This window comes from Anoplolepis gracilipes, chromosome 7 (genome assembly GCF_047496725.1).
Source record: "Anoplolepis gracilipes chromosome 7, ASM4749672v1, whole genome shotgun sequence".
In the NCBI taxonomy this organism is placed as follows: Eukaryota; Metazoa; Arthropoda; class Insecta; order Hymenoptera; family Formicidae; genus Anoplolepis; species Anoplolepis gracilipes.
In genome coordinates, this window is record NC_132976.1 from 3,454,768 (window position 1) to 3,476,578 (window position 21,811).

General features: G+C 35.2%; 1 protein-coding gene across 1 annotated transcript in view; it reads left to right on the forward strand.

Moving 5' to 3' along the window:
- The window catches only part of Ssp3 (short spindle 3), a 45,870-nt gene extending 25,505 nt beyond the window's left edge, over positions 1 to 20,365 (forward strand). The window contains exons 12-15 of the mRNA XM_072895335.1: positions 8,409 to 8,850; positions 11,904 to 12,095; positions 16,059 to 16,232; positions 16,941 to 20,365. Coding sequence (XP_072751436.1) covers positions 8,409 to 8,850; positions 11,904 to 12,095; positions 16,059 to 16,232; positions 16,941 to 17,015 — 883 coding nt within the window. The 3' untranslated portion in view covers positions 17,016 to 20,365. The remainder of the gene's footprint in view (positions 1 to 8,408; positions 8,851 to 11,903; positions 12,096 to 16,058; positions 16,233 to 16,940) is intronic.
- Positions 20,366 to 21,811: the final 1,446 nt, after the last annotated feature.

Genomic DNA, 21,811 nt, shown 5'->3' on the forward strand with positions numbered 1-21,811 from the left:
TTTTATAATTCACATATTTATAATTTATCTTTTGTAAAATATAAATCGCAATTGTTTGTAGGAAAAATTGGAAATAAATAAATCAAATAAAACAATGAACGATAAAAAGTGTTTCATATTCGAAAGAAAATTTTGTTAATTTTTGCGCGCGATTAAAATTGCACATCGAGCTTCCAGGTTCGAAAGCCGGAGAAAAGGGATCTTGGACAGTAATAATGCTGTCAACGACAGTGATGACAAGAGCGGCCAATAGTAATGGGAACCGCGGGATTGAAGCCGAGTATTTGATCAGGCGGGACACAGGGGTAGCGCAAGTAGAAATAGGCACGAAGCGGCTGTTCTTGTTCCCATTCTGCTAAGTGGCAAGCTTCACCGTTGTCTATTATCCTTCCGCGTACTCGCCCTCTCCCCCTCCCCCCCCTCGCAACCCCCACGTAGGGCTAGCTTTAAACGACGCCAGAAGAAATCCAGTGTTGACTTTGACATTCACGAAATACATTGTACGCAAGTGTAACGTTCTCTAGCGAGACTCTGTATTTGATGGAAAAGTGTTTAACCTCCCCCTCCCTCCAGAAAAATAATTAAGCTTATAAATAGATAAAAATAAATTTCGATTTTTTTTTCTGTAGAAAGAGACAGTGCGTATTCAAATATTTTCATTGAAGTTGATTGTCGATCTCGAGTTAAAAATTTCGCGTAATTTTCATTGAATTTATCAGAAATGACGCGAAAAATGTGTCGATATTATTGTAATAAATATTGTAACTTTTTTATTTTATTATTCTTTATTTATATTAATTAATTTCGCTAGATATTTTTTTTTTTTCGTTATCTCACTCCAACAATTTCTGCAATTTTTTTCTATAGGTTGATAATTCCTAAATTGATGAAGCGTGCATTTATTTTGAAGATATTTTGCTCGTACTTCGTCTCTCTTATTGAATTTTTTTTGCATCAGAGTATAAGGGTATATCTTCATGTAAATATACTAGATGCGACCGCGACCTGCCATTTTGTACTCGGCGTACGTATCTCTTCCTCGGAAATATTGGATTTCCGTAGGTAAACATAAATTATTTTTAGAAATTCTACTCCGCGTATAAACACGCGCAAACGGCGTACTTCGCCGAAGCCCAGCACGAATACATTTCCACTGGCGTGTTCATAACATATTGAATATCGGTAAATGGTCTCCAGTCAACAGAGCTAAAATCGGTTATTAAAAAATTCAAGTTTACAGGAAACCGATGCAGGGATTTTATGCTGCCGCTAATAATGGATGCCGACGCGACATTTTTAGTAATTTCAAACAGTCATAAAATTTCTACTTTTTTTATTTTTATTTTTTTTTTTTCAAAAATTAAATACATCAATATCATATTTCGTTAGAAAAAAAAAACCGGTTGGTCAATATCAAAGTTGGTCCTATCGAAAATGAATGCGATGATATAACAGTTTATTTTTCGTTTTTATTTTACAGAAAAAAATTAATATCAAATTAAAACTCATATACTTCAATTAACGCGATTATTGTTTCATATGTATAAAGCAAAATATATAATTTTCTTAGAAAAATTTGATAATTATTCTACTCTTATTTTATTTCATCTATATTTTTTATTTTTCTTATTTATTTTAATGGAATAATTTTCGTGGTAATTTGTGGGCCAATTATTCAGCGATTATTGACATATAATAGAGAATCGAATTAAAAATTTGATAAAAATCCTCATTTTTTGTTTATTTATTTTACTCGCACTTGTTTGAGCAAATTTACGATACGTTCGACACCGTCGCTATGCTCGGCCAAGTCTCATAGAGTTTAGCACCCTTCGTCGTACGCTCACCCACCCCCTGTACTAGGACTCTGGCTATACGTACAGAGTACCGTAATGCGCTTCATCCCCCTCCCACCCCCGTTACCGAAATCCCGGCGTGAATGCATTTCGCATCAACGAATCCGGAGTAGCAATATCCTGTGAGTTGCTGGATGTCAGAGCTCGGGGATTATAATACATTACCAATTCGACGAAGACCATTTGACCTTGTTTCAGACTTTATTTCGCGTGCGCCGACGTCCCTTTATTCGCTTTTAATACAAACTCGTCGAGCTTCTCTTTCAAAGACAAAAATGTCATAGTAGTGTCGTCGCTCTCTAGAGACACGGTGGTGTAGAAAAGAATGACTTTTATCTGTATTTCCTTAAAATATAGAACCCCCCTTGCTATCGTTGTAATAATATATGGCGGGCAATACATAATACATTGTTGACAATTTTATTTCCATATTTTCAATCACGCCGTCTCCCGCGTTTGTTTTATTTTCTCTTTTACATTAATGAATAAAATATATATTTTTTTTTCCTCTCGCACACGAACGACGATAGAGATTCGAAATATCGAACCGAAGCTTCGCGACCGAGTGGCTCTCGCTCTTCCCTTTTTTTCCGATTCAATGATACGCGACTGTCATTTACACACTTCTGCCATTTCGTTGCGCAAACATGGCCTATTGTCGAAATAGCGAAATGGCACTTCTGCCAGACGCGTTTGTCCGAGGAGGAACACGAGCACATTCTTGTATTAAGCTTAAATTCTGTTATTCTTACGCTGGACGTGTTACTCTTCTGTTGCGTACCGTTTTCACAAGTATAGTTTACGTTAAATTTAGAGATATGTCAAAAGAGAGAGAGAGAGAGAGACAGAGAATGTGTAGAGTATTCTATAATAAATATAATAAAAAAATTATTTAAATTTAGTTTAAATTAATATATGTATATAAATATTTGTGGAAGTTGTATTAATTTTTTACGTATAATGATCAATTTATAGGACTGAGATTATTTATTTATTTATTTATTTATTTATTTATTTATTATTCTGTTATATCGTATTTTTATCAATTTGGACTAATAAATATTACAATTATAGATTTATCTTGTTTTTGATACGCTAACTGTTTCCTAGTATATATCGGTACAAAGTACCTGCGTTTCCAACCGTGCATCCAATGCCGCAAATTACATTTTGATTGATTTACAACATTAATTCTCGAGTGTTACTCGCGGATGTGACTCGCGTGCCGTCGCGAAAAATATGTTGCGGCGATTTTCAGCCAGATACGTTTCGATTAACAGAAAAATTGTTTCCGTTTATTTTTATTCTGCCTCGTTTGTCAGAGTCACCGTATATTTTTTATCACCCATGCATTTCGCGCGTACTAATACCGCTCTCTAAACACATACATGTGTGTACGTATGTGTGTGTAGCACACTTTGGGATACACAAATATTTTCCATATCGCCGAAAAATATTTTTAATACGATTCCGGATATTTTTAAAATTGTCTCTCTTTCTCTCTCTCTCTCTCCTCTCTCTCTCTCTCTCTCTCTTGTATGCATTATACAATTATTTATATTGCAGAAATATTTTTTGATACTTAACGTCAGAATTGTTCAGAGGTAGAGCGAGCTCGACGAGTTGCCATAAACCGGATAGACGGCGTTATTCCCGCGCTCTCGTAATCCGCGCACGACACACAAATTACAAGCCATCCATCCATCCATCCATCCATCCATCCATCCATCCATCCATCCATCCATCCGATTACCCTCCTCATAGATACCTTTTCCCGCCTGCATAAGTGCACTCGCACTACGATGCATCGTGCAAATCGCGTAAGCCACCGCTAGGTCGTCGGTAGAAGATGGGGGCAGGGGGACAGGGAAAGGGGAAAATACAGAAGCGTAAAGATATGCACCCTCGTGAGCTCGCTATGAAATAATCATATGGTTAGCTAATGGCGGCCTCCGGGATAGCGGCGGAGAGTAGTCATCTCCCTATCTCGTGGCCGCGTGCGGGGTGAGGGGGAGAACGAGGGGATAATAAATAAATTCGATATATTTGTGCCTCGAGAGGAAGGCCCCCCGCAAACATTCAATGATAGATCGCAATCTCGGGTTTGCCGAGCGTCCCCTTCCTCCTCTCCTCCCCGGAGGCGAACGTGCGTGAAGATCGGGACATCGGATCTTCCTGGTTGGCGCGAATCGTCTCGATATTCTCGTCGCGTACGGTAAACGCGTCACGGTGAATCACAGATTGAAGAATATTCATAGATAGCTTTCTATAAATTACTTTCTACTAATTGAATCATTAATTAAAAGACTAATTATTACCACAAAAAAAAAAAAAAAAAAAAAATACGAGTATTATTCGCAAAAGTATAAACATAAATGGAACACCCCTTATAATGTTGTGCATGATGTAAAGATCAAGCGTTTTGAAGAAATTGTTTAAAGTTTATTTTAGTTTGTAATATATATTTATATTCTTTTGAAATAATATTCACGCGTTGTAAAGCATCATTTTTATTACATGTGTTCTTTTTATCTTCTTATATATTAAGAAGAACTTGCTAATTTAATCTTTTAAAATTAATTAATTAATTTGCAAGTTAAAGTAAAGATTTATTCTGTAAAATATAATTTAATTTCAAAATCGAACACTTTAATATTATATTATTTAATATTTTATCGCGAATACTTTATAGTGTACCATGAAAATTTTATAGTGACTGTTCACGAAATAAAAAATAAAAATTTTAATTCTGCAGGGCAAACCTTTACTTTAACTCACAAGTTTATCAATTTTATATTTATAATTATTTTTATAATTATCAATTTTATATTTTAAAAGTCTAAAAGTGCTTTGCACAATGTCAAGTGAATCTCAAGATATATTAGATTTATCAACTTTTGACGTAGATGATCCACGCACAAGTTTCTCCTTAAAAACTTTAATGAAATTTTTGAAACATTTGATTAATTTCGTGAGTAACTGTAACTCTGTGCTCGCATTATAAACTGTGCGTGTAGAGCGAAAGCATGTTTCCAAAGTTCTAATATTTACCTAAGCGTTAACAAATTTTCTCGCTCCGAACGTTATAATATCCAGAGCCACGTATATAACACGATTTAGAACACGTAATAAAATCATACGCTTTACGTTACAATTTCACAGGAAATAAATTTTACCAAAGATTAAGATTCAATTACGGAGATTGTATTTAACGTCGAGATTCGAGAAATGAGATCGTCAATCCTCATTTTCGCTATCGGAAGATATCATCGTCAATTGACCGATCTGTGGTTTACGAGACACCCCCGCGTCGTCTCATTGTCAGCTAAATCGACACTAGCGTATCGCCTCAATTACATGATTATCAAAGTATGATTCAATGTTTCGGATCGCGCGAGACTGTGAATAGAATCACCCGGATCGAAAGGACTTATATCCCATCGGGTTAAAAGATTAAGCGATACTGCTATTCACGGCGTGCGCTGACTTTCACGGACGTGTAATTCCACGTAGTAGAGTGAAATAGAAGAGAGAGAGAGAGAGAGAGAGAGAGGGAGAGGGGTGGAAGGGAGAAGAGATGACTACTCGCCCATCCAGAATTATTGCATTCGAAGATTCGGTCCCCCTCGTCCCAACTGTCGCCCGTGTTGTTGCAGGTTGAGGGGCACACGGGGGCAGAGGTGAAGCCCCGGAGGGGGGAGGGGGTTCGTATAATCACGCGTAGTACGCGATCATGTCGAGTGATTCTAATCCGCGCGATGCGCGATCATTTCGCTGCATTTTATTAGCGAATTTGTTCGACGCGTAGAGTATCGAGACGGATCGGCGGTTCGTGTTCGCCCATTGTATCTGTCGCTTTGAGGGGAGCTTAGAGGGGTCTTAGGTATTCCCGCGTTTATCGACGGGAGAAGGTGCAAAGTGGAAATCGCGCCAGGTTCCGATGACAGAGCGGAGTCAAAAGCGTGGAGTTTCACGGACAGTAGATGTTCCCTGGACCACGTCTCTTGCATTTTTCAATTTGCCCTATTTTCGACGGAAATGCAAATATTTCAATTTTCAGGTAAAGTCAAAGCTCTTTATTCGTTGAGGATTAGATTGCAATTCAAAATGAATATGGAAAATGCGAACGTGGGAGGGCAAAATGTATGGAAGTGCAATATAATAAAAGATGCGTTCCAAGAAAATTAAAAATTAAGAAAAATGTTATTTAAAAAAAAGGGATTTTATTCCAAATTAACAATCAAACGCTTAATTAATATTCAATATAATTGCATATTTTCTGAGATCCATATGTTATTAAAATTGGCTATATATTCACTCATTGCTTCTTCTCTATCTTTCTTTTAAAAATCAGCCTTTTCCCTATTGACAGACCAATTTTTTCGTAAATAATTCAGAAAAGATAATAGAATTGAAATTTTGACAGTAAATACGGAATTTTCCGATCGCGAATAAGTAGAGCGTGGTTACAAATTTTTACCCCGCGAATAAGGAGCTTTGACTGTATAATTTTCTGTATAATTTTAAAATGTCACGCTTACAACTCTTTTCGCGCTCAATCGGAAACTACGCTGGTAGAGTAACGTGTTCGGTGGAACTAGAGAGAAAAAGAAAAAAAGAAAAAGAGAGAAAGAGTGCGGCGGGATTAGCTCGCAGTTAGTTATGATTAGACGCGACAGTTGGCCTTCCACGGTATCGAAGGGCGACGCGCTCTCTCTCTCTCTCTCTCTCTCTCTCTCTCTCTCTTTTTTCCTGTCGTGTATATTATATATTCCAATACTCATTGACGCGAGGGAGAGGGAGAAAGAGAGGCTCTCTCTCTCTCTCTCTCTTTTCGTCCGTATGCGTTTCTGCCGAAGAGGGTTGAAGGGGGCGGCGATAATACGCGCTGACAGGCGCGCACCCCCTCGGGCTTGCGCGGCCGCGAAAGGGGATGCTGCCTGCGAGAAAGGAAAACATATACATACACACAACAACCCGATAGAATGAACATCGCGTGCGCCAACGCTTGCTATTCTCCCCCCCCCCCGCTGCTTCCCCTCCCCCCTTTGGTCCCCCTTCTACACCCTCTACGCTCTTCTCGCGTTCTGGCCGCACCTCCCTTTTCTCTCTCTCTCTCTCGATGCGCGCGGAATTACACACCGATGTTATAATCCTCTCGTGTTACGCCATCGCACATGCTGTCCTGTAAGCAATACATTGTTTTTTTTTTTATCCGGTTCCCTCCCCAGGATCCATATGCACGGCACTTCGCTGCCGTATGATCGCTCGGTGATCAACGAGCGGCGATTGTCAAGAGAGTAGTAGCCGTCGTGGAAGGATCGATTCTGGAGGGAGGAGAGTCAATCGGGACCGATGGTACCGCGTCTAAATATCGAATTGGTCGTTTCTCCGATTAGAACAGACGTTTCCTGCGCGTTTTTTACGCGTCAAAGACATGAACGTGCTATCTATTTATTGGGTGTTTTATTTGATGTTCCTTTGATTTTCAATTTATTTCTATTACACAAATATTAATCCTTAAAACTGATAAGTCGTTTTGATTCTATCGATATTTTAATAATAATTTTAAGACTCTCTTAAAGACCTTAATCGATAAAAAATGTTTGAAATTTATTTTTGTTAAACTTTTGTTGTATATCATCATTTTATAGATGTCAAGGAATATCTATATATTTTTGCACATTTTTTTCAAGCACTTTGAGACAGTTAAAATTGCAACAAGACATTGTGAACCATATTTTACCAAAAGCAGAGAAAAAAATATGTAACCTCCCAGAATTAAAACTAATTTTTACGCGTACATACAATTTACTTGAAATTCTTTTTCAAGTTTTTTTTTTTAATAATAAAAAATACGCAATTTTCTCTAGTTATGAGATGAGAGTAGGTACAGAAATTTATAAATTCTAACAGGAAATTTTCCCGCGTTGTTTTTCTGAACACGCACGTGTATATAGTTAAAGTTTCTTTATTCGCGTAAGATAAGTTCCGCCAAAATGTCGCCAATGTGGAAAACGCGAATATGAGATGGCAAAATGTATGAAAATATACAGGATGCGTTCCAAGAAAATTAAAAAATAAAAAAAAAATGTTATTAAAATAGGTAATTTTATTTCAAATTGACAATCAAACACATAACTAATACAACTAATATGATATATAATATTTTCATACATTATTAAGATTGCGACAAATTATTGAAATATTATTGAATGATTGATCAGAAATTGGTTTAAAAATGTTGAAAATTATTTTGCAGACTTTTAACTTAACCTTATATATCGGACCATTGCTTTTCTATTTTTCTTTTAATAAAAGTCAGACATCTTTGTATTGAAGGATCAATTTTCATGAAGAATTCACAAAGATAATAAAATAGAATTGCTATTTTGACAGCGAATACGGAATTTCTGGTCGCGAACAGAAAGAGTGGTTAGACATTTTTACTCCGCGAATAAGAAGCTTGGACTGTTCTTGATAAAAAGAGAAAGAGCTCTCTCGAGCACGCGAATAGCTAATGCACGTGGGATTCTTTCGTACATGTTTCAGATATCTGGTAGCCGGCGGCTTAGTGGATCGCGTGTCACGTCACAGCCGGGCCCTGATCGAGACGGATTTTTTTCTGGATCAGGAACACGAGTCGCCGTTGCTGGTATCGTCTTACGATCTGATCGCGCGTATCTGCGGCCATTTGAGGCGGTCCGTCGATCAAGATAATGTCAACGTACATGGTGAGAACGGCGGCGGCGGGGGCAACAACAACGTCGAGCAAACAAGCAACGAGTCGCACTTGCTGTCAACTTTATCGGCGAGCGAGGCCTCGGGCGCGATCGGCGCCCTTTACGCGGCGGTCGCTTTCACGCCACAGAATCAGAAGGGTGCTGCTTCCCCGACGCCCAATCACACATTCACAACGGCCGTAAGGATGCTGGCCAGCCGTGGCCTCAAGCTCCTCAAGTCGATCGCCGAACTCGATCTCCGGACGCTACAGGTACTTGCTTTTGTCCTCTCTCAGAATTTCGTTTATAAATAATGAAATTTGTCGAGAAGATATTAACCCTTAAAAATCATTTTCAACCTATCGATATTTTGAACACTCGAATATCTCGAAGGCCTTAAGAAAAAAAAAAAAAAAATGTTTGAATTTTATTTTTTAACTTTTGTTGTACATTATCATTTTCTACAAGTGTCAAGGAATATATGTACATTTTTTCAAGCATTTTTTGAGACAGCTAAAACAATTGTGATCCAGAATAGAGGAAAAAAAGTGCGATTTACAAGAGTTAAAACCGATACAGCATTTCAAATTCCAGCCTATCTAATTGAGAGTTTAAAATAAAAATTTACCCGAGTTGAAATTTTGCTTTTATTTTTACTATCTATTTTTTCACGTTTATGAATTCTGAATAATTTTGACAAGTTTCATTTATACGGATTGTATTAAGCTTTTATTTTGTACTTCAAATAGGTAGTAAACGATCAGTTTTCTACTTATTGTTAAATGTTTAATGGAAGAACTTTCGGCAAAATTATAGATTAAATATAGTTTCAAAATAGGATAATCTGACTTATAGTATCAAAGTAGATAATAGATTGAACATTGAGATCAAAAATAGGAGAGAAATTCAAGTCGGTACATCCACGGATATTTACTATAAATTGTACTTCAATATTGTTTCAAATTGAGGTTTGAGAAATTGATTCCCAAGAGATTGATATAATAAACATTATGATAAGAATTAACTTAAACTTTTTTTTTATTGTAATAAGACGGATAAATGTAGAATGACATGACACATTAGCGAAAAAATACTTTGCCACATTGTCGTTATTTTATTAGATTCTCCGAGAGAAAATCAGCATGAAAACTTCAAGAACTCTCGATACACACTTTTGATTTAGCATAGAGGAGCACTGAATGTATTTATGGACTTTTAATGAGTAAACTCGTTAAGCGGAAGTTTCTATCTTCAACTCTTAATTGCTGAAAAATAGACTTATCTATAATATATTGGTTGTTTTCGTCGTGTTTTTCTAATATTGCCGAATAAATTAACGCTTACATCTTACATTTGGATATAACGTCATAATTCAATCATAGTACGATCTACATCAATAACGATTATCTTAAATAAATAAAATACTACACGCATGCTATTATTACTGAGGACTCTTTCAATTTTCATTATCTCTGATTCATCTTTATTGTCAGTCAATGTTGCACAGAATCTTACAACACAGCCGCTATTATTCCGCTCCAATTTCGGCACCTTTCGTACTTAGCGTTTCCTAGGTCTCTCTAATACTAAATACGGCCGAAGTTTAATTTCGAAGTTTATCTCGCCTGAGACGAGAAATTGGTAAATTCAGTGTAAATCTGGAGCCGACGTCAGACAGCCACGTTTCAAGCATTTAATTACGCGATGAAAATTACTTTGTTCCACTTTGGAACACTTCTTGAAACAATCTCGATCGTCGATACTCAATCTCAGACTTAAAGAAGATATAAAAATATATCGGCAGGGAATAGAGAATCCTTTTGACTTTTAATATTTAATATACATATTTTAAACAATTTTATAATATTTAATATACATATTTAATACATATTTAATACATATATTTTAATATAATTAATTTATATATAATTTATATAATTTATATAATATATATATATTATATACATTATATATTAATATAATTTATTTTAATATATTTAATATATTAAATATATTAAAATAAATTAAAATAAATATATATATCAGAGCGTTTTGTTTTTATTTATTTAAGGAGATTAGTTAGTCACTTTGCGGGGGCGGTAAAAGAAGAATGTTTATTGTTAGATTACATTAGAAATACGCAAATTTTTTATATTCTAAGTTGAAAACTAAGAAAAAAAAAGTTAAATAAAAAAAATTAGATTTGTTTGTATAATATTTAATTGTGAGATGCATAAATATATGAAACATTTATAGAAAACATAATATTTTTTACTATAAAAATACAATATTTTTTAATATATATTTTAAACGAGATGATAAAAAGATTTTATTTTTTTTTTTTTTGTAGAATGGTTATTTGTAAATAAACATTTTAAAATAGTTTTTATCTATAATTTTACTGTTGTATAAACTTTTTATTTTATTTCGATATTGACGTTTTATATCTATAACACTCATGTATAAGACCTTATCTTCGAAATTAAATTTCTTAAAAACTAAGCGTTCAAATCACTTGACATTTATACAGTTGATGCATTATTCTGTAAATTACATTTTACAAAAATTGCATATGTTTCTTCCTACTATGACGACCAATTTCTTTAAAGAGAATACGCGTGTATCAACACATTAGAGATCATCGTAAAATTCATTACTTTTTAATTGCCAAGCCACGATTTATAGGGCACCTTCGCCCGCCCCCTCCTTCGCCCCCCTAGGGTATCGCCTCTTCAAATGACAGCGATGCCGCTTGTTGCCGTCAACAATGCAGCTTATCGTCGGAGGGCATCGAGCGGATGATGGAGATATCATGTATCGCTAAGGGATGAGGGGGGGCATTCGCTCGCCTGTCAAGACGCAAAGGGCCTCCCGTGAAGTTCTCTCGCAGCGAGAGCCAACCGCGAATTGAATCGAGGCGGTGTCTCGCGCCCCCCGAATGAAACCATAAGGGCTCTATTCCTGTTCCCCGCGGGAGGGCCGGCCCCCCCCCCCCCTTTGGGTCCCGCGGGAGCGTCCGTCGATTATCCCGCGCGCGGTCCAGATGAGTCCCCCTGACTAGGTTTGCCAAAAACCAAACGCCCATTATCCATTCTCTTTGCTTCGGCTCCTCGGATGCGGTTTCGCCGCCGACAAAGTTCCGCGATTGGGAGTCCGCCGTCTTAGATTTCAATAGGCTTAAAGGGGGGAATTTAGGTACTTGAGATCGACATTATATCGATACTATCGAGTACGTTACGTCCATGTCGGAAGCTGTAATATTGCCAAGAACGATTCATTATTAAAAAAAAAAAAAAATTCATGATGCGTGTAACTCTTGTCGCAGAGCTTCCTGGGCGCCGAAGGTACGAGTCTCCAGTGGCGATTAATAGCGAGTCACCTGATAACCCGGCTGTCTCGCGATTCTTTATCGGACAAATTGGAAGTGGGATCCATGCCGGATACGAGCGGCATCCACATCCTCTTGGAGCTGTTTATGGTGCTTGGCTACTTCGCCCTCAACAATCCGGACAATCAGGTACGCATTGCTCGCGTATCACGACGATCGATCATTTCCAAGTGTAAAAGAGGACGAGGAGAGAGAGGCTTAAGTACTTTCTTACAGAGAATCTCCTATTGAGTTAAAATCAATCTCAAATCTACAAACTAAAAATATCCCTTGAAAAAAATTTTCTTAAAAAAGAATTTTATTTTAGAAACAAAATTAGAAAAGAGCTATACATATTTCTGTTAATGATCGTTAATTTTAATTTTTTTAAGATATTAAATATTTCAAATTTTTATCCTTCTCGTATGGATAGCTATAAAAGTGTTATTAGATTTGATAAAATCAATCTCAAATCTACAAACTAAAAATATCCCTTGAAAAAAATTTTCTTAAAAAAGAATTTTATTTTAGAAACAAAATTAGAAAAGAGCTATACATATTTCTGTTAATGATCGTTAATTTTAATTTTTTTAAGATATTAAATATTTCAAATTTTTATCCTTCTCGTATGGATATCTATAAAAATGTTATTAGATTTGATAAAATCAATCTCAAATCTACAAACTAAAAATATCCCTTGAAAAAAATTTTCTTAAAAAAGAATTTTATTTTACAAACAAAATTAGAAAAGAGCTATACATATTTCTGTTAATGATCGTTAATTTTAATTTTTTTAAGATATTAAATATTTCAAATTTTTATCCTTCTCGTATGGATAGCTATAAAAGTGTTATTAGATTTGATAAGAACATAAATATCTTGTCGAAAATATCCTCTCGCTTTTGACGCGTTATATATTGCATGTAATTTTGATCGTTTTAAATTCTGCGAGTTGTGGCGGATTTCCTCGAGCGTAATACCTCGAATTACCCGGTATGTTCGCGTAAAATGGACGCGCTGGATGGCGTTACCGACCCAAGAAGAAGGAAGGAAGGAGCTGTTAGACACAACACACTCAACGGACCTCCTATCACTATACGGCCGAACGCCGTTAAGATATATTTATGGCGTTCCGTTCCATACGTCTCGCGACGCGCGTACACGTGCAGTGCCGGCTCATCAGTTCGCGATACGACACGTGGAAACTCCCGATAAATAATTGTTCGTTAACGTTTGCGATGTGGAAGATGTGAGCATCGCCGGACGGGAAATTAAACGCCGTTAAAGGAATAAAAAATATAAAGTAAAAACAGAATTACTTTTTGATATTAATACTCTAAAAATGTGTATATTACTAACAAATATATATATATATATATAATAAATAAGATTTTTTTAATGCAAAGTTATTACTTATATCTGAATGAATAATCTATATAATTTAATTGTGATTAATTGATAATTAATTTCAATCCGATCTAGAGTACAAAGGTTTATTAATTTTCTTAGAATATTAACATCACGGGAATTAATTACGAGCAAAAATGACGTTTTTTAATAATACTTTTTACACGAAGAATTGATGAAAATATTGCGATCCCTAAAAGCGGTCCTGCATTTACGGTCGATCTCGCGAATGCGTGAATCGGGATGTAAGTGCTGAGTGCATCGCCGATGTCGCGCATTCGTCTTTCAGCCCCTTTTTTTAAGGGGGCAGGGGGGGAGGGAGCCGCTCGCAGGAACGAGAAGAGTCGGCCGACTCGACCCTCCGAGAGTAGCTGACTCGGGGAAAATCGTCTTCCGCGAGAATAGAGAGAGAGAGAGAGAGAGAGAGAGAGAGAGAGAGAGAGAGAGAGAGAGAGAGAGAGAGAAGAAAAAAAAGGGAAAAACGAGAGACGCTTTTAAAGCTCTCTACGAGCATCTGCGGTTATCGCGCCTGGCGCGACGTGTATCCACCTTCGCGATCATAAACACGTCTCTATCCTCGTTTTTTGTCGACGCCCGTAACCGAATTCGAGAAATGGAGTTTTTTTTTGTTGCGGTGGCGCCGCGGCTCGTATGCGTTTTACCGCTCTTTCCGCTCTTATTTTAAGTCCGGGATATAAACTGACCCCTTTTGGAATGACGTGCGCGCGCGTGCCATCAGTCGTCGTTTCTCTCTCATCACGTTTATTCTTGTTAATCAATATTTTGAGAATGTTACTTGCTCTCTCGTGGAATCAAATAGCGTTAATAAATTTACATTAGCATCCCTGGGAAAATTAAATTTTACAAAAAGGAGAGAGACTACGACTTCTCCTCATCGAAATCTCTTTATTGCAAAGGTAAATATTATTTTGTGGAAATTGTGTTATAAAAATATCTTTATCGATTCATGTGCAGAAAATTCTTCGACATGTTTTGAGTTATGGCTAAATCAAGATTCCTATGCGGCCACGATTGCATTTCGTGCGATGTAGAATTTTCATGATTTATAATATATAATTTTTACGTAAATACAACAGTTGTCATGATTATCGTTTTAACATTTTTCACGATGTACACTCCCGTAGAACAACATGAAAAACCCGAAATTTTTAAATTTTTGGACCTGAAGAAATTAGGAAATTCTCATAGAATTTTTATTAGGACTCGGGGTATTTTTTTAAAAATTCTCTCTTTGATAATTTAATAATTCTTATACTGTAAATTATAAATATATATTTATCTCTGTTTATATATTTAATGTCTTAAAAAATTGATATGCAGTTCTTTACACGTTCTTTATTTTAATTTTAGTGATAAAAAAATAAGTGTTATTTAAGTTAAAAATTTTTATCTTAACGAAAATTATTCAGTACATTTATAAATCTAACTTGATACTTGATTGGCGTTATGTGTTTTCTTTCGTATAAGTGAAAAACATTTAAAAAATGTGTATAATAAAAAAAGTTATTTTAGAAAATTGCATAAAAAAAAATCTTCAAAATATTCTTATTTGAAATTTTAAACACAAAAATATCTAAAAGATCAGGAAATTTTTTTTTACAAGATTTGAGTAAACATTCTGTTCTTCCTTATTTCCGTTGGCAAGAATCTCTAACTCGAAACATGTCAAGCAACCTTTTTTGCATAAATCGATGAGGCTACATTTACGGCATGATAAAAATTACTTTTGCAATAAAAAGAACTCAAGTCTTTCTCATTCTTTTTCTCTATTTTTCCAAAGTGATCGATTTTATCACGAATCGATAATTTTTGTGAATTACGTTAGCATTGTACGGAAAATTATGATAATCCCAAAGGGATGAATCGATATTTAACATGAACGAGATACGGGTTACGTAGCGCCGAAGAAGGAAGGAAAGCATAAAATATGTGAGCATTTCCTGCAAGAGTTTTCTGCAGGTGCACAGGAATACAACGTCCTGTTCGCACTTGTCATAGACACAGACGTCCGGTTGACATCTTCTTGCGCTAAAGACTTTTTCTCTCTCTCTCTCTCTCTCTCTCTCTCATTTCCGTGACACCTGAGTCACTTTAGGTTCTCACGCTCTTTTAGAAAATTACTCTGTCGCTTTAATTAACCGTACGTTACGATCGAGAGACTATGAAGGTTCGATATGCGGGTAATTTGTAATTATAAAAGAAACTTCATCCGGTACACTGGTCTTCTCGTTCGAAAATTTCCGAGAGCGACAAACAATTTTGCGAATACAATTGCAAGAGAAGCCATAATTCTGGAATTTGTGAAAGTCTGAGATGACATTTAATGGAAAATTATAAAACAACAGATTCTTCGATAATTTCTAGTCGTTCTCTTCGAGACCTTTATCATTCGAATTTTATAGAGTTAGAAAAGAAACTTAAAGAATTAAAAAAAATCACATTGTCAAGAATAAATAACTAATTATTATAATATTAATATAAAAAATGGCTCTTAATGATCTGCAAAATTTTAAAAGTTGTTTTAATATAAAATGATTACTTAAGATAAACTAATAATATAAATATAATAATAAAATATAAATATAAATATACTTAATAATATAAAAAACTCTATTGTGTAAACAATATAAGGGTGCGGGCTAGTAATAAATAACTATCTATCTCGGAAAAATACCTCTGTTTCAGCTGGTACTCCAATCGGCTGGCGCGGGTCCCAGCGTTCTCCAGCAGTTATGCACTCTGCCGTTCCCATTTTATGGAGATCCCAGATTGTTACCGTACACTTTGCCGGCACTTCTGGCCGCTACGCATAATAATTCCGAAGCAATGGCGATATTGTCTTGTGAGATGTCGTATGAGGTAAGTAGGTAATTACAAACGTGCAACTCACGTTATTGTATATGGTAACTTCATTGTGTTAATATATATTTTTATTGAACAGATATATCAATTATAATAATTCACGAGATTATACAAATGTTTCGAAAAATCACTTAAAGTTATTTAAAAATTATTATTTTTTTTAATATTTATAATTTTTTTTTTCATATGCGTTAAGGAAAAATAAAAATTTATTTACGTCTGTTCTCTCTATTTTTTTATTATATTAAAAACTTTCATCAAGATTCTAACAAATAAATAATTTCTATATTAGAGATACATGAAATTCTTTTTAAATGGAGTCAATTGCATTTTATATATGAATTAATGAGACATATTATTGGTTATCGGTGACCACTACGTGATTTAACATGTTTATACACAAATATATGTATATATATCAGTTAAATATCTATCCTTTTAATATGTAATAATATTAATTTTATATCGCACGTTCAATTAATCTTTTATGCGAATTAGTTTAAATTTAATTTTCAGACTTTATTTAAAAATATTTTATGAGTGCTATTTTATATTGACTATATAGTGTTTATAAATAACACAATTTATATATACAAGCTGATTCATTATCTGCCTTAATTTTTATATTACATGCACTCTATATACTTTTGTCTCACTTTGTGAATAATAACATTTAACAAATAAATTTGCAAATTGGTTTCACAGTTGTTGGAGCAGTACAGAAATTCAGACAAGGGTAAATTAAATCCTTTGGTGCATTTGCTGAAGGATAACGCCTAGTCTGCTTCACGTTTTCCGCCCTAAAAGGTTTGATTAGCTTAATTCCATTTCTTAGAGCATTACAAGCGACTCTCGTAGTCCGCGCGTATCGGAATCATTGATATATCATTATATCAATTTACAATTGTCTGTTTAATGAGAAGAGCGTAAAGAACGTTAATCATTCAAAAACGTTACATCGTAGTTAATTTAATTTAAAAATCCCTAGCCGCTTCTGTCTATTATCGCATAATTATAGATACACACGATCCCGATAACAAAAACTCTCCTCTAAATAAGGAATAGCGTCGAACACTCGTGATTCCTGCAAGTTCAGGAATAAAATTCAATTTGTGGAGACAAAGTTAAATTTACTCGGAAGTTAACGCAAACGAAAAAAAAATAGCACGTATGCTAATTTAGACCGGTGCTTCCCAAACCATTTTGGTTCAGTCTATTTATGGGTACAATCGTAGCTGAGATGAGAGACACGCGTGATATTCCGTTTTATAGGCTTATAATCTATACCATCGACACAGAGGCTCATGGCACAGAGTTTCTGGATTTTGCAACTATAGATTATTTTAGCGAATACGTTAAATTGTGTTAATATTTTAATGCATCATGTGTGTTAAATTTTATTAGTAAAATTATAAAAAGATTTTCTACACCTTTGGAGATTTTTGAGAATTTGTAAAATTTAATTAGCGTTTCTTGTCAGAGTAAAAAAAAAAAAAAAAAACACTCATTTTCCGAATTTCGATTAATTGCTCGGTGAATAACTTCGCATATATTGCTTTGTTGAACATAACGCTGTGTAAGAATAATTTATTCCTTGCGCATCAGTAACGACTTACGATCGAAATTATCTGTCACCTTGGTGAACGGATGATGACAGTAAATGTCACGAACCCCTTTCTCGCTTCAGGTGCTTCACGTTTAAATTAAATAGCCGTATATGCCGTGTATATCGAAATTATCGCATCGCAGTTCGTGAGTTGTCATTCTGAATAATTTATATTTTTACACGCGTTCTAATAAATAAGCGAAGATGTAAATTTAACGGCAACTTGTCTTTTAAAAAGGTTCGATGCGCGCGGATACGATTGTTTTTTATAGATATCGTTTGAATTGACAAACTTAAAGAGAAATGAGATAAAGAGATTGTTGAGAAATTAATTTCACGATAGTATTTTAAGAAAAATATATTTTACGGGAGGTAGACTCGGGAGAAACACGCGGACTATCTGCGAATCTAGTCCTTTTATAATATTAGTAGATGCTATATATATTTTTTTGCAATCATCACATGCGTATCTATATTTTTTACTACCGTCCTCTCCCTCGTTTCCACACGTGCCAATCCTATTGTGCAAAAAAATGTGTCTTCAAACTGGGCCTTTTTCGCGTAGTAATCACGTAATACGGCCCGATAAACGTAGAGAGATGCGTATGTTAACCACGTGAACTGTGTACTGGGATATAATAGTATTTATCTTTGAGCAGGTTTCCTTTTTGAGGATCAAATCTACATTATTTATTTTAAATTAAATATCCCCTTTTGATATCCCGAAATTTATTTAGAAAATTATTTAGAGCCAGGGTACTAGCGAAATTATTCGAAGAATTATTAATTATTTAATATTAGTTCAAGAATGGCGTTGATTATATTATTTATTTATCTTGAGCGTTATATGAGTCGTGATGAATGTTAATCTTAAAAGGTACGAGTTTTCGTGACTACAATAGATGCATTTATGCAATGTCCTGTCAATGCAATTGATATTTAAGTACTACACTGTTAAATGGAATATGAAAAATGTGATAGTTTGTGAGGCAATATTTTCTATCAAGCTTGTATTTATTAATATATATATATATATATATATATATATATATATATTTATAAATATATAATATATATTTAATTCAAGATGCGCGCGCGTTCTTTGTCGCGAGTTTCGAATCCCCGACATTAAGTATCTCAAGAACTTCCCGCGAAAATAATGCATTCTGTTCTTGCAAAGCAAATAGAATTTAGTTCAGTTACACGGAATTTCCTAAATATTAATCAATGATTTCGTAACAAGACATTTCACGCTTAATAAATTTATCTTCTCGCGGAATTTGATAGAAAATATTGACTCGCTCATTATCGATTTTATCGATAGTGTACAAATAGACACACGCATACACGTAGCAAATATTTAATATTCAGCAAATATTTAACATTAACAACTTGAGTCGAACGAGAAAATTGTAATAAATGTCTCGCACGTTCGACTTTAAATAAAATATATATATATATATATTTAATAATAGTAATATATAAAAATAAATAGAATATAAAATGTTGATTAGAATCTCTCTTCTGCGAAAATCTCGAATGAAATCTCGCAATTTCACTTAAGAGGGAGCAATCTCGGCTTTTTCGTGCAAGCTGATCGATATCGCATAGCATAGATACACTTTAGATTAGTAGTTGACAACTGAATCGCAATGTATTTAGTGAGCTAGTTTAATGGCGTCGCTTTTCTGTCGAATGCTGACTTTTGCGACAGCGCGAATCGTTATAAAAAAAAAAAAAAAAAAAAAAAAACGAAAGAGAAGCGGTATTTTTCTACGATAGCTTGTACAAATAAATACGCAATTCGACTCGAAATGGTTCTTTATACGAATGAATGAATGTATGTATCTGTACGACGTGATCCTTCCGTTAATTCGATCCGTACTTATGCGTCTTCTTTGCGAGAATTTTACGCGTATCGTGCAGGATTCGTCGCCATTATTTAGAGTAGCGTTTCGAAAAGGTAATTATGTAAAGAGTATCGTGCAACTTTGTTAACAAACTCAGCTAAGCTCGAATGGGGAGGTAATTGAGTCCGCAGGATAAATCGGAAACAATGAATTCAACGAATACGATGAATTTTCGTCCCGCGATAAATTTAACACCGTTGTTATAAAATTATTAAAATAAATGGCGAGCATAATCGTTACAACGAGCAATTAAAAATTATAACAATTATTAATTTTTTACTCATAGTATTACACGTTATTGCGTCCATTTATTACCCCAATTGATCTTAGTCCTTTAATGTTGGAAAATGTTTTTAGTCGCGTTAATTAAAGCGCTCGCGGAAATGAACAGATAAAAAACACACGATTATTTTATCGCGAGGAGAAAGTACTTTCGATACATACTTGTAACACGAACAATGTTAAGTGCCATGTACTTGATGCGCATCGAGATTTTTGTCTCCCAGCATACGCATACATTTGGCGTACGCAGAAAAAAAAAAACTATGTAACAAGCCAATATATTACGTATGTAATATATTATACGTAATAAAGATAACACGCTTTACGATATACATACTCGTCTGCGAAGTTTAATAATTCTCTTCTTAAGATAATCTATGATCGACATAAGAACAATAAATTATATTTGAAAAATATATATGCATATATATATATATAATATTTTATATAAATGTAAATATATCATATTTTTTAAATTTATATATATATATATATGTGTGTATTTAAAAAAATACGAAATTTATGTATTATTTATAAAAAATTTTTACGTACGCGTATGAAAAACAAAAGGCGAATCGGAAAAGTGACTTCACTCTCCGGTCTTAAATTTTTATAATTAAATTTTTCGTTTCTTGACTAAAAAAAAAATAATCGATCTCACAAGATTGATAAAGGAATTTACCCTTGAAAAAGACATATCACGGGATAAATTGCCAACTACGTATACCTTCACTTTACCGTTTTTGCGGTAATCGAAGACGGAAAAAAAGAGAAAGACAGAGAGAGAGAGAGAGAGAGAGAGAACGGCTGTCGTCGAATCGACGAAAGGCGCCACGAGGTTTCCACCGTCGTGAAAAACGACGGTATCCCTCACCCTCTCGTATATACTCGACTAGATATACTCGGAAACGGAACGCTCGCACACGCGTGTGCGCGGCTCTCGGAAGAGGGCCCGCGAGGATGACGTATGGGGTCCATAGGGTAATTTTTTTTCCCGAAGCGTTTTAGCGCGAGAGATGCGCCTCTACTTTTTCCGCCGCCCGTAATCTATAGGCGCACTTAATACAGCCGCTTCGTTTTGAGTAACCTCGTCCCCTGCCCCTCCCACCCCTCTCCCCCCCTTTCCCCCCTTTCGTTCGCCTCCTTTTCCGCTTCTCGTCTCTTCTTTTCGCTCCCCCGTTCCCTCCGACGTGCCCTCCTTCAACGTATGACGTTATTCCGCTCGTTCCTCACACTGTTCCTTCTTTTCTCTCTCCCTCTCTCTCTCTCTCTCTCTATCTATCTTTCTCTCTGCTAACGCTCGGCATCTCCGGGCTCCACTTAGCGAGACTGCATAATATATCACGTTGCTTTTACATCGCACACACCTATATATCTACAACTAGCGTGCAGCGCGCTTACGACATGACGTTTACGCAGCACGGCCACGTGCACAGAAACGGCGCGGCACGCATTGCGTTTTGCTCGCGGCGATGCATCTCTCACCGCGAGTATAAATCGACTCGGTTATAATATAACATGGTTAACGAAAGAAAGAAATCTTCACGAGTAATTGTTTCTTGTAATCTTTTTTTAATACTTAATACGATTTAGATCTCTTAGAACTGCTCCATCACGAATTGTTTTAAAAAATTTATATATACATACACACAAATTTATTACGCAAATTAAAAATGAAAAATAATTAAAGACTCACCGGTACGATGCGCAACGGCGGAATAACGTGATCTGTAAAATATATAAAATATATCTTAATTAATCAATTAATAAATAAATTA